The sequence below is a fragment of the Cervus elaphus genome, chromosome 30 (genome assembly GCF_910594005.1).
Source record: "Cervus elaphus chromosome 30, mCerEla1.1, whole genome shotgun sequence".
Taxonomy (NCBI): domain Eukaryota; kingdom Metazoa; phylum Chordata; class Mammalia; order Artiodactyla; family Cervidae; genus Cervus; species Cervus elaphus.
In genome coordinates, this window is record NC_057844.1 from 26,647,348 (window position 1) to 26,663,508 (window position 16,161).

The 16,161-nt window shown below is 34.3% G+C and overlaps 1 protein-coding gene across 10 annotated transcripts in view; it reads right to left on the bottom strand.

Annotated features, from left to right (window-relative positions):
• Window positions 1-16,161, bottom strand: part of NBEA (neurobeachin) — a 646,246-nt gene that overhangs the window by 430,814 nt on the left and 199,271 nt on the right. For all 10 annotated transcript variants that reach the window (XM_043891765.1, XM_043891767.1, XM_043891768.1 and 7 more), the window contains 6 exons: window positions 14,629-14,710; window positions 14,281-14,404; window positions 13,223-13,415; window positions 9,871-10,887; window positions 7,763-7,980; window positions 5,263-5,416 (listed from right to left, as the gene is read on the bottom strand). In XM_043891765.1, coding sequence (XP_043747700.1) covers window positions 5,263-5,416; window positions 7,763-7,980; window positions 9,871-10,887; window positions 13,223-13,415; window positions 14,281-14,404; window positions 14,629-14,710 — 1,788 coding nt within the window. The remainder of the gene's footprint in view (window positions 1-5,262; window positions 5,417-7,762; window positions 7,981-9,870; window positions 10,888-13,222; window positions 13,416-14,280; window positions 14,405-14,628; window positions 14,711-16,161) is intronic.

A 16,161-nucleotide genomic window follows, 5' to 3' on the forward strand; every position in this document is an offset into this window, starting at 1 on the left:
TGCTAGAAAAGAACTTACTGATACACTAAACAAGATTGCATGTGAACTAAGATAATCACAGAGACTTTGTACCAAGTTTCAGAGTATTACTAAGAATTATATTTTAAAAACTAGATACAATTAAGCTTCATGATAAAGTCAACAACTGTTCTTAATCTTGGAGTTTTGACATATTTCTAAACACTATTTTCAAAGAGTGAGTGCTGTGCTGTGCTTAGTCATTCAGTCGTGTCCAACGCTTTGCGATCACATGGACTGTAGCCAACCTGGCTACTCTGTCCATGGGATTCTCCAGGCAAGAATACTGGAATGGGTAGCTATTCCTTTCTCCAGGGAATCTTCCTGACTCTGGGATCGACCAGGTCTCTTTCACTGCAGGTGGATTCTTTGCTGAGTACAGGAGAACATTTAAAAGCATTCTGAGAATACGGAAGTATAGTATTGTGTTGTGAGATAAACAAAACAAAGAAATTATTACTGGTTTTTCCAAATTTATTAGCTACATTTTCTAATAATGGTAAGAAAAGGTAAAACTAAAACTAAGTCCTTATCTTTATTTTTTGCCAGAAATTGTTGCTCTTCATTCTTATGATTATAAAACTATTAGGAAAAGCAGACATATCAGTCTTTATTATTTTTCTGTAACAGAGAATGAAACTGAATGAAATTCTAAACATTCAGTATTCTGGATTTTTGACCAAAAGGGTTGACCACAACCCAGAAGTGATTATGCAATTTGTAGCTGATTTACGTTCTTTGTTTATCTTCATTTTTTCCCTCCAATTCCTTGCTTTCATTCATGACCAACTTGGAACAAAGTGTAGAAAATAAGTGAGAGGAGTCAACTGACTAGTGATGGAAACATTAACTTCAAAACCTCAAGAACAGTAACAAAATAATGCAGGCTAAGTTGCTTCAGTTGTGTCCAACTCTTTGCAACCCTATGGCCTGTAGCCTGCCAGGCTCCTCTGTCCTTGGGATGAACTCTCCAGGCAAGAATACTGGAGTGGGTTGCTATTTCCTCCTCCAGTGGATCTTCCCAACCCAGGGATTGGACCTGCGTCTCTTATGTCTCCTGCATTGGCTGGCAGGTTCTCTGCCACTAGCGCCACCTGAGAAGCCCAAATAAAAATAATGCTCCTTCCCAAAACCAGACTAGTCAAGCTACATACTAAGAATTTTAAATTTTTTTAGCTGACTATTTAAGTTAAACTATTGTTCTAATTTGAAGACTTGCAACTATTTTTGTAACTTATTTTCTATGCTACATAACATTTTACATAATCTAGATAAAACTGAAACTCTAATATTCTTCAATTTCAAGGTGTCAGTATAACACAAATAATGTATATCTGTACTCTTTTTTTTCCTTAAAGTTTCCACTGAAGTATTTCTTTAGAAGTAAGATTAAGCAGCTGCAATTTTTTCATGTGATGACACTACAACAGTTACAACACAAATGCTATCCTTAGTATGAATTATGGTATTCATATAAGGTCCCAGGGCAGAAAATAGACCACCTCTATACCAATGCCATGGAGACAGCAGACAAAAAGATTACACCATTTTACTTTTTGCCATCAAAGTGGATCACCCATAATAACTAACATGGGTCAAATATCCTATTTTAAACTTCAGAGTTCTACATTTGACAGGCTTGTTTTGTAAACGGGTGATCATTCTATCATGATACAATTCTGAATAAAAAGCTCCAAAAGGAAGTAAGAGGGAAACATTCGGGAAGAGCCTTCTCCATCTAGTGACATTACCTAACTTAAGTGTCACAAGTTCCTGTGGGGTAAGTAAAATTAGCATTGTTAAAACGAAGAAATTAAAGTTGACATCATATCTAGTAAGTGGTAGAACCCAGGTTAAAATACAGATTTATCTTATGCTAAAATGCAAACGCCTTCAGTTAAATCCTAACTGAAAAGAAAACCGTGTCTGAATCTCATTGATTATTGGAAAACAAGCTTGTTTTTGATGAAAAGGAGTAAATTATTTGAGATACACACTTATACTGAGAAACAGAAAAGCTATCTTCCTGGGTTGAGCTTCTAATAGCGATTTATAAAGAATACTTAGCATTCTACTTACCCACTCAAAATTGCATACAATTTCAACATTAGATGTGTCAAATGCTAAAAAAATTTAGTTGGTTGCATGTGAAAAAGTTACATATCTTCTACTAAAACATAATGACCATAATATTCAGTGAATTTGTTGAAATTAACTTTGATAAATGCTCATTAAGTAAAATGCAAGCTCTTATTTAATAGGAAACCTGGATTTATCTTACACTCTAATGACTAAATTTTAACGAATTTTTAATTTAATGCTTTACACTGAAACATTATACTATGGTGTTCGTATTTTAGGTCAAAATGGTGCTGTAAGTCAGTGGTCAGCAACCTAGGACCCACAAATCAAATATAAAGTTTTATTGAAACACATTCACATATACTCCTCTGTGTTATGACATATGTCTGCTTTTGCAAACAACAGCAGATTTAAGTAGTCAGACAGATACTAAACAGCCCTCAAAACCAAAAATATTTATTATATGATCATTTATCAACCACTGCATACCAACATTACTCATACTTATTCCTTAAATACATATCTGTATATAATGTATGAGTATTTTTAAAAACTCCACAAACCTGAACAATACTACAGATCACTCAAACATTAGTTTCAAATGTCTCTATCTCTCTTCATATATCTGGGATTGAAATTCTAGGGCATCCATGACGTTTCCCCCTTTGGTAACCTGCATATTGCCAATGTTTCCTTTTTGACTTATTCCATCCAGAATTCTCTTTCAGCTTTTTATATTAATATTTTAAATCTAATTTAAAGAAAGTTAACACAACATTGTAAATCAACTACACTCCAATAAAAATTTCTTTAAAAATCTAAGTTAAAAAGCTCCATGTCTTTAGTTTTAATTTCTTCCTTTATTCAATCTCCTCCTCGCTCACTTTTTCCCACTATTAAATTAAAATTTTAGCAAGAGAATTAGGCAATCAAGGAGCAGAAAACATTGCTCGAAATTGGCACCAACCATGTTTTCTCCCAGTAGGAAGTGGGAGAAAAGGTTCTTGATATTTCTTTTAAGGAAGCAATTCATTCAAAGAATATAAAACTAGCTATGGTGTAGAAGCAGGCACAGGTGCAATCAGTTAATCAGCCAAAATAGCAGAAATACTGAGACAGACAATGAAGAAAAGTTTCTACAATTGAATGAATTCCAAAGTCTATTGAAAACAGTCTGAAGAAATAAATACTGCAGTTTTAACTTCTGAATATGGTAGTTATAACTGCACAGGTAATAATTCTGGAAGTCAAAATATCAGTATCTTTATCATACATTCATTATAAAATTAAAACAATGAGCAAATCTGGATAGTATAATTTAATTCATAATGTTTATTAACACTTTATTCATTATTTTCTCTACCTTGATGGAGATCTTCTAGTTTAGAAAACTCATAAATATTTCAAATCTATAAAAGTTTTCTTATTTACTGCTAATTTTATATAAAGATCGCTTCTGTTCTTCAGAAGATTTTAAAACAATATTATACTTTAAAGTAAATTTCAATATAACTTTTTAAAATTTCCTGATAACAATGATAATACTAAACATAAAAAAAAGTATATGATGGAGAAAAATCCCAGGATGAAACATTAAGTCAGTCTTCAATGGATAGAAGAGACAAAAACCTCTTCCTGTCTCAATATTAGAATATATTCTTAACATCACATGCAAGCCTCAATTTACCAGAATGTGGTATAAGTTACGAGAGGAAATCAGAGATTAAAGAGAAGGGATGGTATGTCACAGGATACCTGCACCCTTCACACACCATCAGCTATTTTTCTTCCTGATTCTGTTTCCTTAGTCAACTGCTAATTTCACGACGGCCCTAATTAGGACCTGATCTGCTGCACTCCCTCCTGAACTAGCCTTGCCTTTGGAGACTCTTGAATAAATTTATGGATGAAAGAGAAGTACCATGTGTGAGGTAGAAGTGTGCTAAGGATGTATACACTCTTTTGCTGCTAATATTTAAGTTTCAGGGCTGCTTCAGGGATGATGACAAAGGGAGAGTGAGAAAAAGAGTCATGTAGAAAAAGCTTGTTAATGATAAAATAAAACCAGAGATCAGTTTGGAAACACTGTCTCACCAAGTAAAAGACATCCTAATAAAATGGCAAGCTTCTCTCTGGAAAAGTGATCTATTTCGGGCTTACGGATGAGTTTCCAATATGGCGGCAAGAACACAGTTATTAATATGAGAAGCATATTCTTGCCCATCTGAGCAATTAGCTATGGAGCTTGTTTTTCAAAATGTGAATCAAAGATATATTTGTATTTTTTTCAAAGATATATTTTTAAATGACAACTAAAACAGAGTTATTTATCTATTATATGTTAAATGGCATATAAATAACATTGAATGTCTTTCAACTTATGTTACTAGATTTTGATGTCTTACAAAGAGTAAGTCTATATTTTTAAAATATAAATCCTGAACCACAAAATCATGTCAGATAAAAATTCTAAAAGATGTCATATGACTAACATAAAGTTCTTTGAGATTTTTAAGTAGTACCAAATTTTTCAAGTACAGAAAATCTTATGACATTTATAGTTTTTCTATTCGAGGTACCTAAATTTTAAGTAAGAAACACCCTAAGAATTCATCTGATTCTCTTTTTGAAGCAAATTACTGGCTTCAAGATTAAATCTCAGAGAACAGAAATATAAAGCTACTATATATAGCTTAATAGTAAGCTTAAAATAATATTTCAAGCTAATCATATGAGACTAAATATCTAAAGATGACTTTTTCCTAATTTAGATTCATGACTCTGTTATATAATAAATACATACTTGTATTCCAAAATTCAAGATATACAGAACAAAAATTTTAAGTTTATTTTAATGTAGATTTGAAGAGATAAACAATATAGAGAAAATAAAGTTAAACCATTTATGATCATAGCTCTTCCTAAGGTATATTCATCAAAATTATCGGAAAAATATTTTCATAAACACACACAGCTGAAATCCAACACTGACAATTAAGAAGTGAGAATATAAATGTATGTAATTTCAAATTATATAGTTAAAAACTTTTCTCAGGGTGAACAAGTCTTGTTAAAATCCACGTTTATAGTATAGAACGTCACTGACATGCTCTGATAATGTAATTATAAAATGTAACCACTAGATGGAGTCAAAGTACTTACAGTTGGTGATGTAGCAGCAGAGAGCAAAGGCAGAATTCCTCCACAAGCAATGATGATGTTGTCTACCATTTGGGAAATGAGGTGAATTGTGTTATGTACAAAAATAATATTTTCATTGCTATTGACAAAATCCATTACAGACTTTGTGGAATGGCTAAAATAGCAGAAAGACAAAACACAAATGAACATTTCTTTGGTTTAAGAATAAAAAGTTTACAACTTATTTTTAATGTCATTTTTAAAGTGAAAAATAAGAGCTAGGCAAATTCAAAATGGAGTCATTAGAAAAGAAAATAATTTACAACAATTTAGATGTCATATTACCAAATCCAGCATTCATCTCATCATGGATTTTTTGTGAGTCCAAGCATATTAACTTATTATTTTGTTTCTGCTTAAAACACTACAGTGTACTAACTCAATTCAAAGACACATGACTAGGTCAGTGAATTTGGCTAAAACATTTATTTTTGCCAAAAGCTAGTTGTTTGGTATTGAAAAGCAGAGGAAGTGGATAGTTAGCTGACAAATTGTTTTATCACCAGACCACAGCTCCAGCTTTGACCAGACATTGAAAACGTATACTGCTAGTCACAGAAGTTACATGATAGGGTAGCATAAATGAGTCAGTAAAAATTCAAGTACTTACTGCATAAAAGTGGAAAAGACCTCAAAAGTCAGCAGTGCAGCTTTGCCATACAAAACATACAATACCGATTCCCAAAAACACACACACACACTGCTTCCGTCCGTCAGTCAGGAATATGAACTGTTCTCTAACAGGAAAAACCCTACTCCATGATCAAATTTAAGTCAGTGATTCTAACCTTTTTAGAATTGCAAGACATCATCTATTATATCTTAGATCTCATGATGTTTTCTCATGTCCTAAAAACTAAAGTGCTATCTATCTTTTAAACTTTTTAAAAAATTTGTTAAATTACACAAAATTATGACTGGGGAATTTTATGAGAGTCCATGAAATAAAGCACAGAAAGACACACACAGTATGTTAAGAGAAGGAAAGTTGAGTATCACTCACTCAGCAGCTACTAAAATATAACAGGTAGTAAATTATATGTCTCTCCACACATTGATACTCATGTTAACAGTAATGCATTTCATGGTATTCCAGTCTCCTTATTTACCACCCCCCCAGGTAACTTAGCATGTAACATTAGCAATGGAAAGACCATTGTTTCTATCACGTAAGTAGACTAAGGACAAATTGACCAAATAAAATCAGAACTAAAAACTGTCTATGGCAGATGCTGATTACTTATGTAAAGTTATTTCTTTTTTCTCTGCTAATGTGATCTAGATTTTGTTCTATTGCTGAGCTACATCAGGTACAGGAAATATTGGTTTCACCACAGCTACTGTGCTTGTGAGCAGTATTGCCTGTGGAGGCCAATCATTATAATCCCATTCCTGTCTGCTGGTCATCGACTTAGAGAAAGCATATGATCCAGCTGACACATGAGATATCAATCAATAGGGAATTTTATGAGGGGCTTCACTTCGAAAAAGTAGAAGAACAGAATCAGGAGGAAGTGGAGGAGAAGAAAAAGGAGAGAGAGGAGGAGGAAAAAAGACACAAGGAAGAAGAGGAAGGAGAGTGGGGTGAGAGCAGCAGCAGAGCCCTGCCTTCTAGTTGAGGGAAGTCTCCTGGGTTGAATTGATCCTGGGAGCCGAAGCAACCACCTTGAATCTTAGAAGGATAACCAAGAAAAGCAAAGGAAGTTATTTGTGTGTTGTGAATATTGTGCCCCTGATTTTTTGAATCGCTGATGGTAGGGTATTGCTATGTACAGCCATCCACTTCCTAATTTATCTGCATATGACGTCTCAAAACTGATTAATTTGCTGCATATGTGCTATTACAAAATAAAATTGGAAGTGAGACAAGGTAATTTTAACATTTATGTAGGCTTTGTTTTCTTTTTTAGAATTTATTTAAACTGAAAAACATAAAACAACTGAACTGCTTTTTTATGTTGTTTTCTTTAAATGATTATATCTGAAACGATGTCCACTTACCACTTAAACAGTACAAGCTCTAAAAATGATGTCATAGTGATTTTAAAATTTTAGCACTATATGTTAAATCTTATTAACAAGAATAAATGTAATATATGACATTAATTTTAACATTAAAAGATAAAATGTAGAAATTTATCTGAACCAGTATTGAACCTTTTTTTGTTTTACTCTCTTTTGTATATAGAATAGGCGATGCCAGATTTCAAAGTTTTGCTTTTTAATTAATTTAAGCCTAAATTCTTGATTAGTTTTTAATGTGAACCACCCCAGGTCATAACTCTTATGAAATCTTATGAAAATACTTATGTTTCTACAGAAACTTCAATGTTCTTTTTAATACATTTGTGAGATTTTTAATGATATAATTTACTTAATAATCAGGTGATTCCACTAATCTAAAATAGTCATTTTCCCCCCACTGAAAGTAGTCTTTTTTATAGAAAAAAAATATTTCTACCTCCTCCAAACATGTACATCTGTTTCTAATGCAAAGAGCAAATCGGTGAGAAGTCGCTGGTGCATTGGAGACCACTTAAACTCAGGAATGCGGAACATCGTGGTGCGTGGACCCGGGCTGAACTGGCGCCGCTGCTCCTCCGTCATTGGCATTCCTCGAAATCCTAAATCTACTCGGAGATCTCTGTCTTGTTGTGTGATAGACCGACCCTGAACAGCCTAGAGATGGAAAAGATGGACTTTTGTATAGTGCAAAAGAAATGTCTGATTTCAAAATGAAAACAGTTAAGTACAGTTAGGTGAGCAAAACTTTTGCATATGACTTTAATAGGTTAGTATATCTGCTTCTATCATTCACCTGGTGATCGCTTGCACAGGAGGTTTTCTGAGAAGAAAAGGATACTATTATTATTTTTATTCTATTATGTTTCAGAAACTAGGCAAGGCAATCCAATACTTAAGTTTAACATCAAAGTTCACGCTGAAAACCAGGTCCTCTTTAGCCCTCTTTCAGTTTTTACATTAGACTACATTCTTTCTTTATGAAAGTGAGCAAATATTCAAAGTGAAAAATACCGGATATATGTCATCAATTAATTATAATAAGAAACACAAGATTAAAAGAAATATTACTTGAACAGATTCAAGTTAACTTCAAAGTGTATTTCACTTACAATATTTCAATTGAGAAAAACAATTCCTTTTATAATTTAGAAAACCAGACAAAGGTCTGTGAACTCAGAGTGAAAACCAGGCAAACCTAGTATTATTAAGCTCAGTAAACAATGTACCATGGTTTCCTTTATTTTAAACTTGGGCTTAATTTAGCATTTTCATTCCTCTGCTAATTATCACGGTAGCACAACTGCCACAAAAATGGAAACAGGTAGTATTTAATAGGAAATAAATAAAAATACCTTTTCCACATACAGAATATATTTTCAAAGATTCTTATTTGAATACAAAGACACTAGTGAGGTACAGTTTAACATAACGCTAATGGACACATGCTAAATTATTCTTTGATGATATCAAAAGGTTAATAGAAAACCCAGGCAACAGCAACAAAAATCAAGTCACTAAAGGGTAAAAGTTTCTTCAACTCTTAAACATAAGGTATTATTTAGTGGTCAGTATATACTCAAAGCTCAATAATTAAAATTCATATCAGAAAACATCATCTGTTTCTAGCTTTAGTATGGTGAGGCCCAACTGCAGCACTAACATTTCCTTACTACCGAGTCTGAGAGTCTTTAATTTTCCCATACAAATCCCCATACATGTGTCTATAAGGAAAACTCTCATTGCTAATAACTGCAAATTTTCTCAGCCATGTTGTCTACCTCACAGGGCTGCTGTGAGGATTAAATCTGAAAACATATGGTACAGTGCCTGGAACACAGTAGCCAACTGAAAGTTGCTCAGTTGTGTTCGACGACTCTTTGTGACCCCATGGACTGTAGTCCATGGAATTCTCCAGACCAGAATACTAGAGTGGGTAGTCTTTCCCTTCTCCAGGTGATCTTCCAAACCCAGGATTCAAACAAGGTCTCCCACACTGCAGGCTAATTCTTTACCTGCTGAGTCACAAGGGAAGCCCGAAACATAGTAAGCACTTGATAAATAACAGTTCCCTTTTCCCTTTCCTGTTCATTTCATTAATTAGTTTAATATGGACTCCAAGTCCCCTTCTCTATAATCACAGAACAGGGTTGGGCTTGAAACTTAAAATGTTAAAATTAATCAAGTATTCAGAAGGAGAATCTTGAGTACAAATGTGTAAATGTAGTCACAGAGCCAGAAAATATTCAAACTGTAGAGACCTTAAAGGTCATGTGTCAATCTGGCACAAGCTCTTTCACTGTAAGGGAAAATTCAGGCCCAGAGAGGTTGAGCAAAGTTATACACACAGAATGTGGTAGAGGTGGATACATGATTCAGATATTTTGAATTTATTCTATATGTAAACCCATACCACTCAATTCCATAAATTATTATTCTACCATAATTAAGTATAAACATGCTGTGACTGGTAAGAAACTATTCTGCTTTGGTGCTAACAACTCCGTATGTCTTCAATGCATTTTGAGCACATAAAGGGTAACTTACTTGCGTTGTGGCAGTGGTCTGGATTTTACGGATTTCCTTTCCTGACTCTTTGCCATCGTCAGATCTCTCAGTGTCTGAAATTATACTTCCTGCATCAACATTTGGTACAATTTTGCTACCAGAAGATTCCGTTTCCAGTGTTGTAGTGGTCATTTCAGCATATTCTAACCCTTTAGATGATGATGCTAAGTCTCTGTCAGAAATACTGCTCATTCCATCTGAAGTGGTATGGATTTTGAACTCTTTTTCTTCTATTATACTTGATGTACAAGTCAAGTCAACACTACCAGTCATGTGAGCAAGCAATCCAAGATCATCACCAACACCAAGATGTACTTGAGTGTCCTGAATATTTGGAATAATGTGATTGCTAGAAAGTTCAGGAAGGAGTTTCTCCTCCTGCTTGGGTATTTTATCAAAGAGAAATGATGTGCTACTGTTGGGAAGTTCATCCTTCTCATCCGCTAATGTTATCAATGGACCGTTATCCTTCTCTTCATTTTTTTTAATAATACCAACACTTCCATGTACATTGTTCTGGAGTTTCTCAACAGCAGCACTATACACATTATCTAACAAAGACTCAACTTCCACAAGAGCACCATTCTCTCCACCTACTAAAGTCTCTGGTGATAAATCCATATCATCAAGCTTCACTTCTGTTGCTTCCACTTTCTCTGCTTTTATGTCAACTAAAAGATCATGTACTTCCACATGCACACCACTTCCTGGTCTATCTGAGTTTCCAAGAATATCATCGGGCACTTTTGTTGACATGAGCAAGTCTCTCGTGTCTGTGCTGACAGGGTAATCTGTCTCACTTTCTGGGCTCTGGCTTTGTGAGAGGTCCTCTATCTCTCGAATTTCCATTCCACCTTTTGCGCCTGTTGTCTGTGATGAGAGACCAGATATGGTGCTCACATTTCCCTTCTTTCCCTTTTTAATGTTTTCCTCCTCTTGTCTCTGATATTCTTCATACATTTTGGCTAGGTATTCCTTATGTGCTTCATAAGTGACCTTAGAAATGGGTAAAGAAAACATTTAAAGCCATTTTTGTACATGTTAAAAGAAAAAAATGATATAAACTTATAATAATAGCAAAAATGGTATCAGTAATTTTAAGGTATCAAATATAAATTAATAACCCTAAGACAACGGCTTAACTTCATCAAGTAATCAGAATATCATCAAAATAGTCATATATGACTTACTATATGATTTGTCAACACAGGCCAACTAGCATTAAAGATTTAAATAAAATGGTATCTTTAAGTGAAGTATTTCAATGTTACCCCAGTTAATATGCCAGCTGAACTCCTCCATATTTCATTTATTTGAGCTAAATCAGAGTTGGCTAATAATACACAATATCCAAAGTACCATGGCGTGTGTGTGTGTGCGTGTGTGTGTATTAGTCACTCAGTCATGTCCGACTCTTTGCAGCCCCATGGACTGAAGTCCCCTGTCCATGGGGTTTCCCAGGCAAGGACACTGGAGTGTGTTGCCATTTCCTTCTCCAGGGGATCTTTCCCACCCAGGGATCAAACCCAGGTCTCCTTCACTGCAGGCAGATTCTTTACTGTCTGAGCCATCAGGGAATCCCCAAAGGACTATTACTACATCAGTATTCACCGTATATTAAAAAAAAAAAAAAAAGTTTGTCTATTGCAACCAGTGAGGTCAAAAAAATAACACATATTTACAAATATATAGTTATAAAATGTTAAAACATTGTATCTTTACTTTAATTTGTTACTTTACATAGTCTTGTTTAGGAATAATCAGTACACAGTGTAGCTAGATATATATATTTCTCACACAAAGACTTGCAATGAGTTTTCCCATAAAACACTAAAGCAAACTTATTAATGCAATGATGAAAATGAGGTGCTGATATATTATACAATATAAATTTATAACAGAAATAAAGGTCTTTAAAATTTTTGATGTTTAAAATCCTATAGACACATATGATGTTAATTTATATTTAAAATGACAGTATAATAGAATTTAAGGTTGAGCTCTTGCTTTGAGGATTACCTTAATATAAAACCCCTTTATTTTACAGAAAAAAAATCAAGTCCCCAAAGCAGGGCTTAGCAAACTATGGCCCATGGATCAAATCAGCTTATGTCCTGTTTGGAATACAGCCATGTTCAAACTTTACATATTGTCTATGGCTATTTTCACAATGCATGACAGAGTTGAGTAGTTGCATCAGAGGATGCACAGCCAACAAAGCCTAATAATCATTGTGCAAAGGGATTAAATTACTTTCCTAATGGCTGTGGTTTTTCCAGTGGTCATGTATGGATGTGAGAGTTGGACTGTAAAGAAAGCTGATCACTGAAAAACTGATGCTTTTGAACTGTGGTGTTGGAGAAGACTCTTGAGAGTCCCTTGGACTGCAAGGAGATCCAACCAGTCCATCCTAAAGGAGATCAGTCCTGGGTGTTCATTGGAAGGACTGATGCTGAAGCTGAAACTCTAGTACTTTGGCCACCTCATGCGAAAGGCTGACTCACTGGAAAAGACCCTGATGCTGGGAGGGATTGGGGGCAGGAGGAGAAGGGGACGACAGAAGATGAAATGGCTAGATGGCATCACTGACTCGATGGACTTGAGTTTGAGTAAACTCCGGGAGTTTGTGATGGACAGGGAGGCCTGGTGTGCTGCGATTCATGGGGTGGCAAAGAGTTGGACACGACTGAGTGACTGAACTGAACTGAATGCCACAAAATTGAACTGTGGCAGAGATTGGATCAAAAGCCAACTTCTGACACCTATGCTTTTCCTGTAACACCACCACATGATGAGAAATCTTAACTGAACTTCTGTACTCTAATATGTACATTTTCTAATTTTAATTCACTACTTCCTTTCCCCCCAAATCAGACAATATTTAAAATATAAACAAACATTGATTCTTAGGATTAAAAATAAAGATAATGCAATTAAGAACAATACTAAACTTAAGTACTTTAAATCTATTTATTATTCACTTAGAAATAAAAACAATTTCCAATTTAGAAAGGCTTAAAAAGTATATATCATACTCTATTTCATGAAACATTCTTAGAAGACCCAATACAGATGTTTGAGTTAAAAGACTCAGACATAAGTTCCCAGATATCCTATAAAACATATGTGCGGGTCATATCTAGAGTGCAAAATTTAATTATAACAGGACCCCTAAAATACAGTGAAAAACAGAAACAGAACAGAAAGAAAATTGCGATAAAGGAATCAGCCATAATGCAAGATGCCCACAAGATGGCACCAAGAGAGTGTTTACAGACATCTAATACACAGCTGAAACCCTGATGATGTAAAATGTTAAATCCCTTGTTACCTTGGAATGGGCTATTGAGAGTGTATCCACCCAGACTCTCCAGCCTCCCCATTCATATTTTATGGCATGATACAAAAGAATCCGGAAGATATTGTAAACCATCTCTGTGATCTTCTGTTCCTCAGAATTTTTAGGATTGATATAGCCAAGAGAAAACATCCAATCTTGCCACACTGAACACTGCAATAAGCATCTTGTCAGGGGGCGGTGGGGGGGGGGGGGGAGAAACTCATTAAAAATTCTTAGATTATATTAGAATTTACTATTTAAGATAAATAGCGAAAATATGATCTGACTTAGGTAACCAAGGTATACAGTTATTCTGCACATTTAATATTCTAACCTGGAATGACTTTCTCCATTTTTCTACCTAGATAAATCCATATTATAATTTAAAATTGCTTTCCCAACTCTTCCAATTAGATTAGTTACTGTTTCCCTACTCCCTCATCACATGTAGCACTCACAATGCACTTACCATATTATAAATTAATCATCATTTCACTGTTATCTTTCCCACTAAACTGTACCAAATAAGATATACATACACCAAGACAACCTGTGCGGCACAGTGCTTTATATATGGCAGAGAGTCAATCAATATTTGTTAAATTTAAGACTCATGCAGCAACCATGGTTCCAAACTGTACCCCATGTCCTAGCCAACCAATTTAAAACTACATGACAAGAATCAGTTATCAGACCACCTTAAGAAAAGCATAGATGATCTGAGCCAATCCAACATAATTTCATTTAAAGTACTGTTGGTGGTAGACAATGACCAGGAAAAGGAATTGTACATTTTAAATAAGGGGTTTGAGGTATGTATATTCATATATACTATTAAAACATATTACCCATAAAGTTAAATAAAATTATATAAAAATAAATGAAAGTAAGCAAACTATATCAAAGAGACATAAATGCCTTTTCTAATGATTAAAAGCATTAGCAATATAGGTTATGTAAATTTTTTCTTTGCAAGAGACTGAAAATAATGGAGAGAAAATAAGATTAGTTATGGGATAAAGCTTTGGTATAGCATTTAAACTACTCACCTTCTATTTTCTCGGCTGTTACTGAAAAGTTTTATCATATCAGATAAAAATAAACGACGGACTTCCATGAGTTCTGCACTTGGTGTAGAGTTTTTCAACAAAGTTGCCACCACTTTAAGAATCACTGAAAACAAATAAAGGTTACAGTAAAGATTTATAACTGCATCATATTTTCTGCTCCAATAGTCTTTACTGATTTTCAACTAAATGCTTAGCATGATTGGTGAGTTGTAAATGTTGTAAGTTAAACTATAAATGCCATACCGACTCAGGTGGTTAGGAAAAGTTTTGATTTAGTTTCACATGTTACCATGTTACTACTGCATTAAAGAATTGCTCTTTGCTCACTTGGATTCTGAATTTTCACTGTAGAATCTGGCTCTGGATGTGGTTTGTGTACAACTTGAGTACATACTTGCTCTGTCAAAATCTAAAAGACAGAATTTGAATTGAATTTAGAAAATAAATTCATAATTGCAAATTATAGATATACAAAGAATCTGCAAAAAATGTCTATTTTTTCATATCAAAAGAAATATATCTTTTAAAGGGTCTTCCAGTAAATTCCACATACTTCTAAACTCTTTTAATTCTACAGTCTTCAAATTTTGTTTGTTACAGATACAGACAAAACTAAAGCCAGTAGCTATAGAAGGAAAGATTCACTAGGAATTCCAAGAACAAATTCTGTTTGAAATCACTTTTCAGTGCACATCTTTAAAACATTTAAATTGGGGACCATAAACACTTGACTGTTATTTTGTCATTAAAAAAAAAAAACTTAGAAAATCAGTAAATAAGAAAATAATGTCTGAGCCTGGATGCCAACTTCAAATGAAGAACAATAAAGAAAAAATCTTTATAAAAAATGTGGCTCATTGTCATTAACCAATGAGGTTTTTTTTTTTAAGTTTTAATTAATTTATTTATCTTTGGCCACGCTGGTTGTTTGTTGCTGCATGTGGACTTTCTCTAGTTGTGGTAAGCAGGGGCTACTCTTCATTGTGGTGCCCGGGCTTCTCATTCCAGTGCTTCTTTTGTTACAGAGCACGGGCTGTAGGTGCCCAGACTTTAGGAGTTGCAGCCCACAGGCCCTGGAGTGTAGGCTCAGTAGCTGTGGAGCATGGGCTTAGTTACTCCAAGGTGTGTGGGATCTTCTAGGACCAGGGATCAAACCCATGTCCCTGGCATTGTAAGGCGATTCCTAACCACTGGACCACCAGGGAAGTCCCCCAATGAGTTTTTTTGTTAAACTTCTTTTAAGTAAGAAGAAATTACCAATGTTGACCATATAAAGGAAAGACAGAATTCTAAAACATTTACTGACTTTTCTACTAGCACCCAAGCTCTATGAGTCCAGGATTTCTATACACCCTTTTCACTGCTACATTCCCAGCAATTAGCAAAGTGCCTAACACACTGCCCATAGTCAACAAACATCTGTCACACTGAAGAATGAATAATCATACAGAAATTACGGATATATGATTTTTCACTGTATTTTAGGCTATACCCTGTGTTTACCTCTTTTCTTGCATATATTAAAAAAACCCAATGAAATTATATTTAATAATGATATCACTTTATATTATGACTTAATTTCATGATTTAGGTTAGCACACTGAGTTTTGAATGAAACTTTTTAAATAGCTCAACCTAAAGTAATATAGAAAACTTTGAGGAAACTATACAAGTTACTTGAGAGCTTAGTTATACATAGCTACTTATAAAAGTTGGGGATGGAGAGTAAAATAATCAAGAGACAGGGATGGCCTTTCAGATCAGAAAAAGATCATGACATCCAGCAGTGGCATTTTTCTTACATTTCTGCTCAGACTTAAAAAAAAACAAGAAAGAAGATAGAACATTTACTTAAGTATA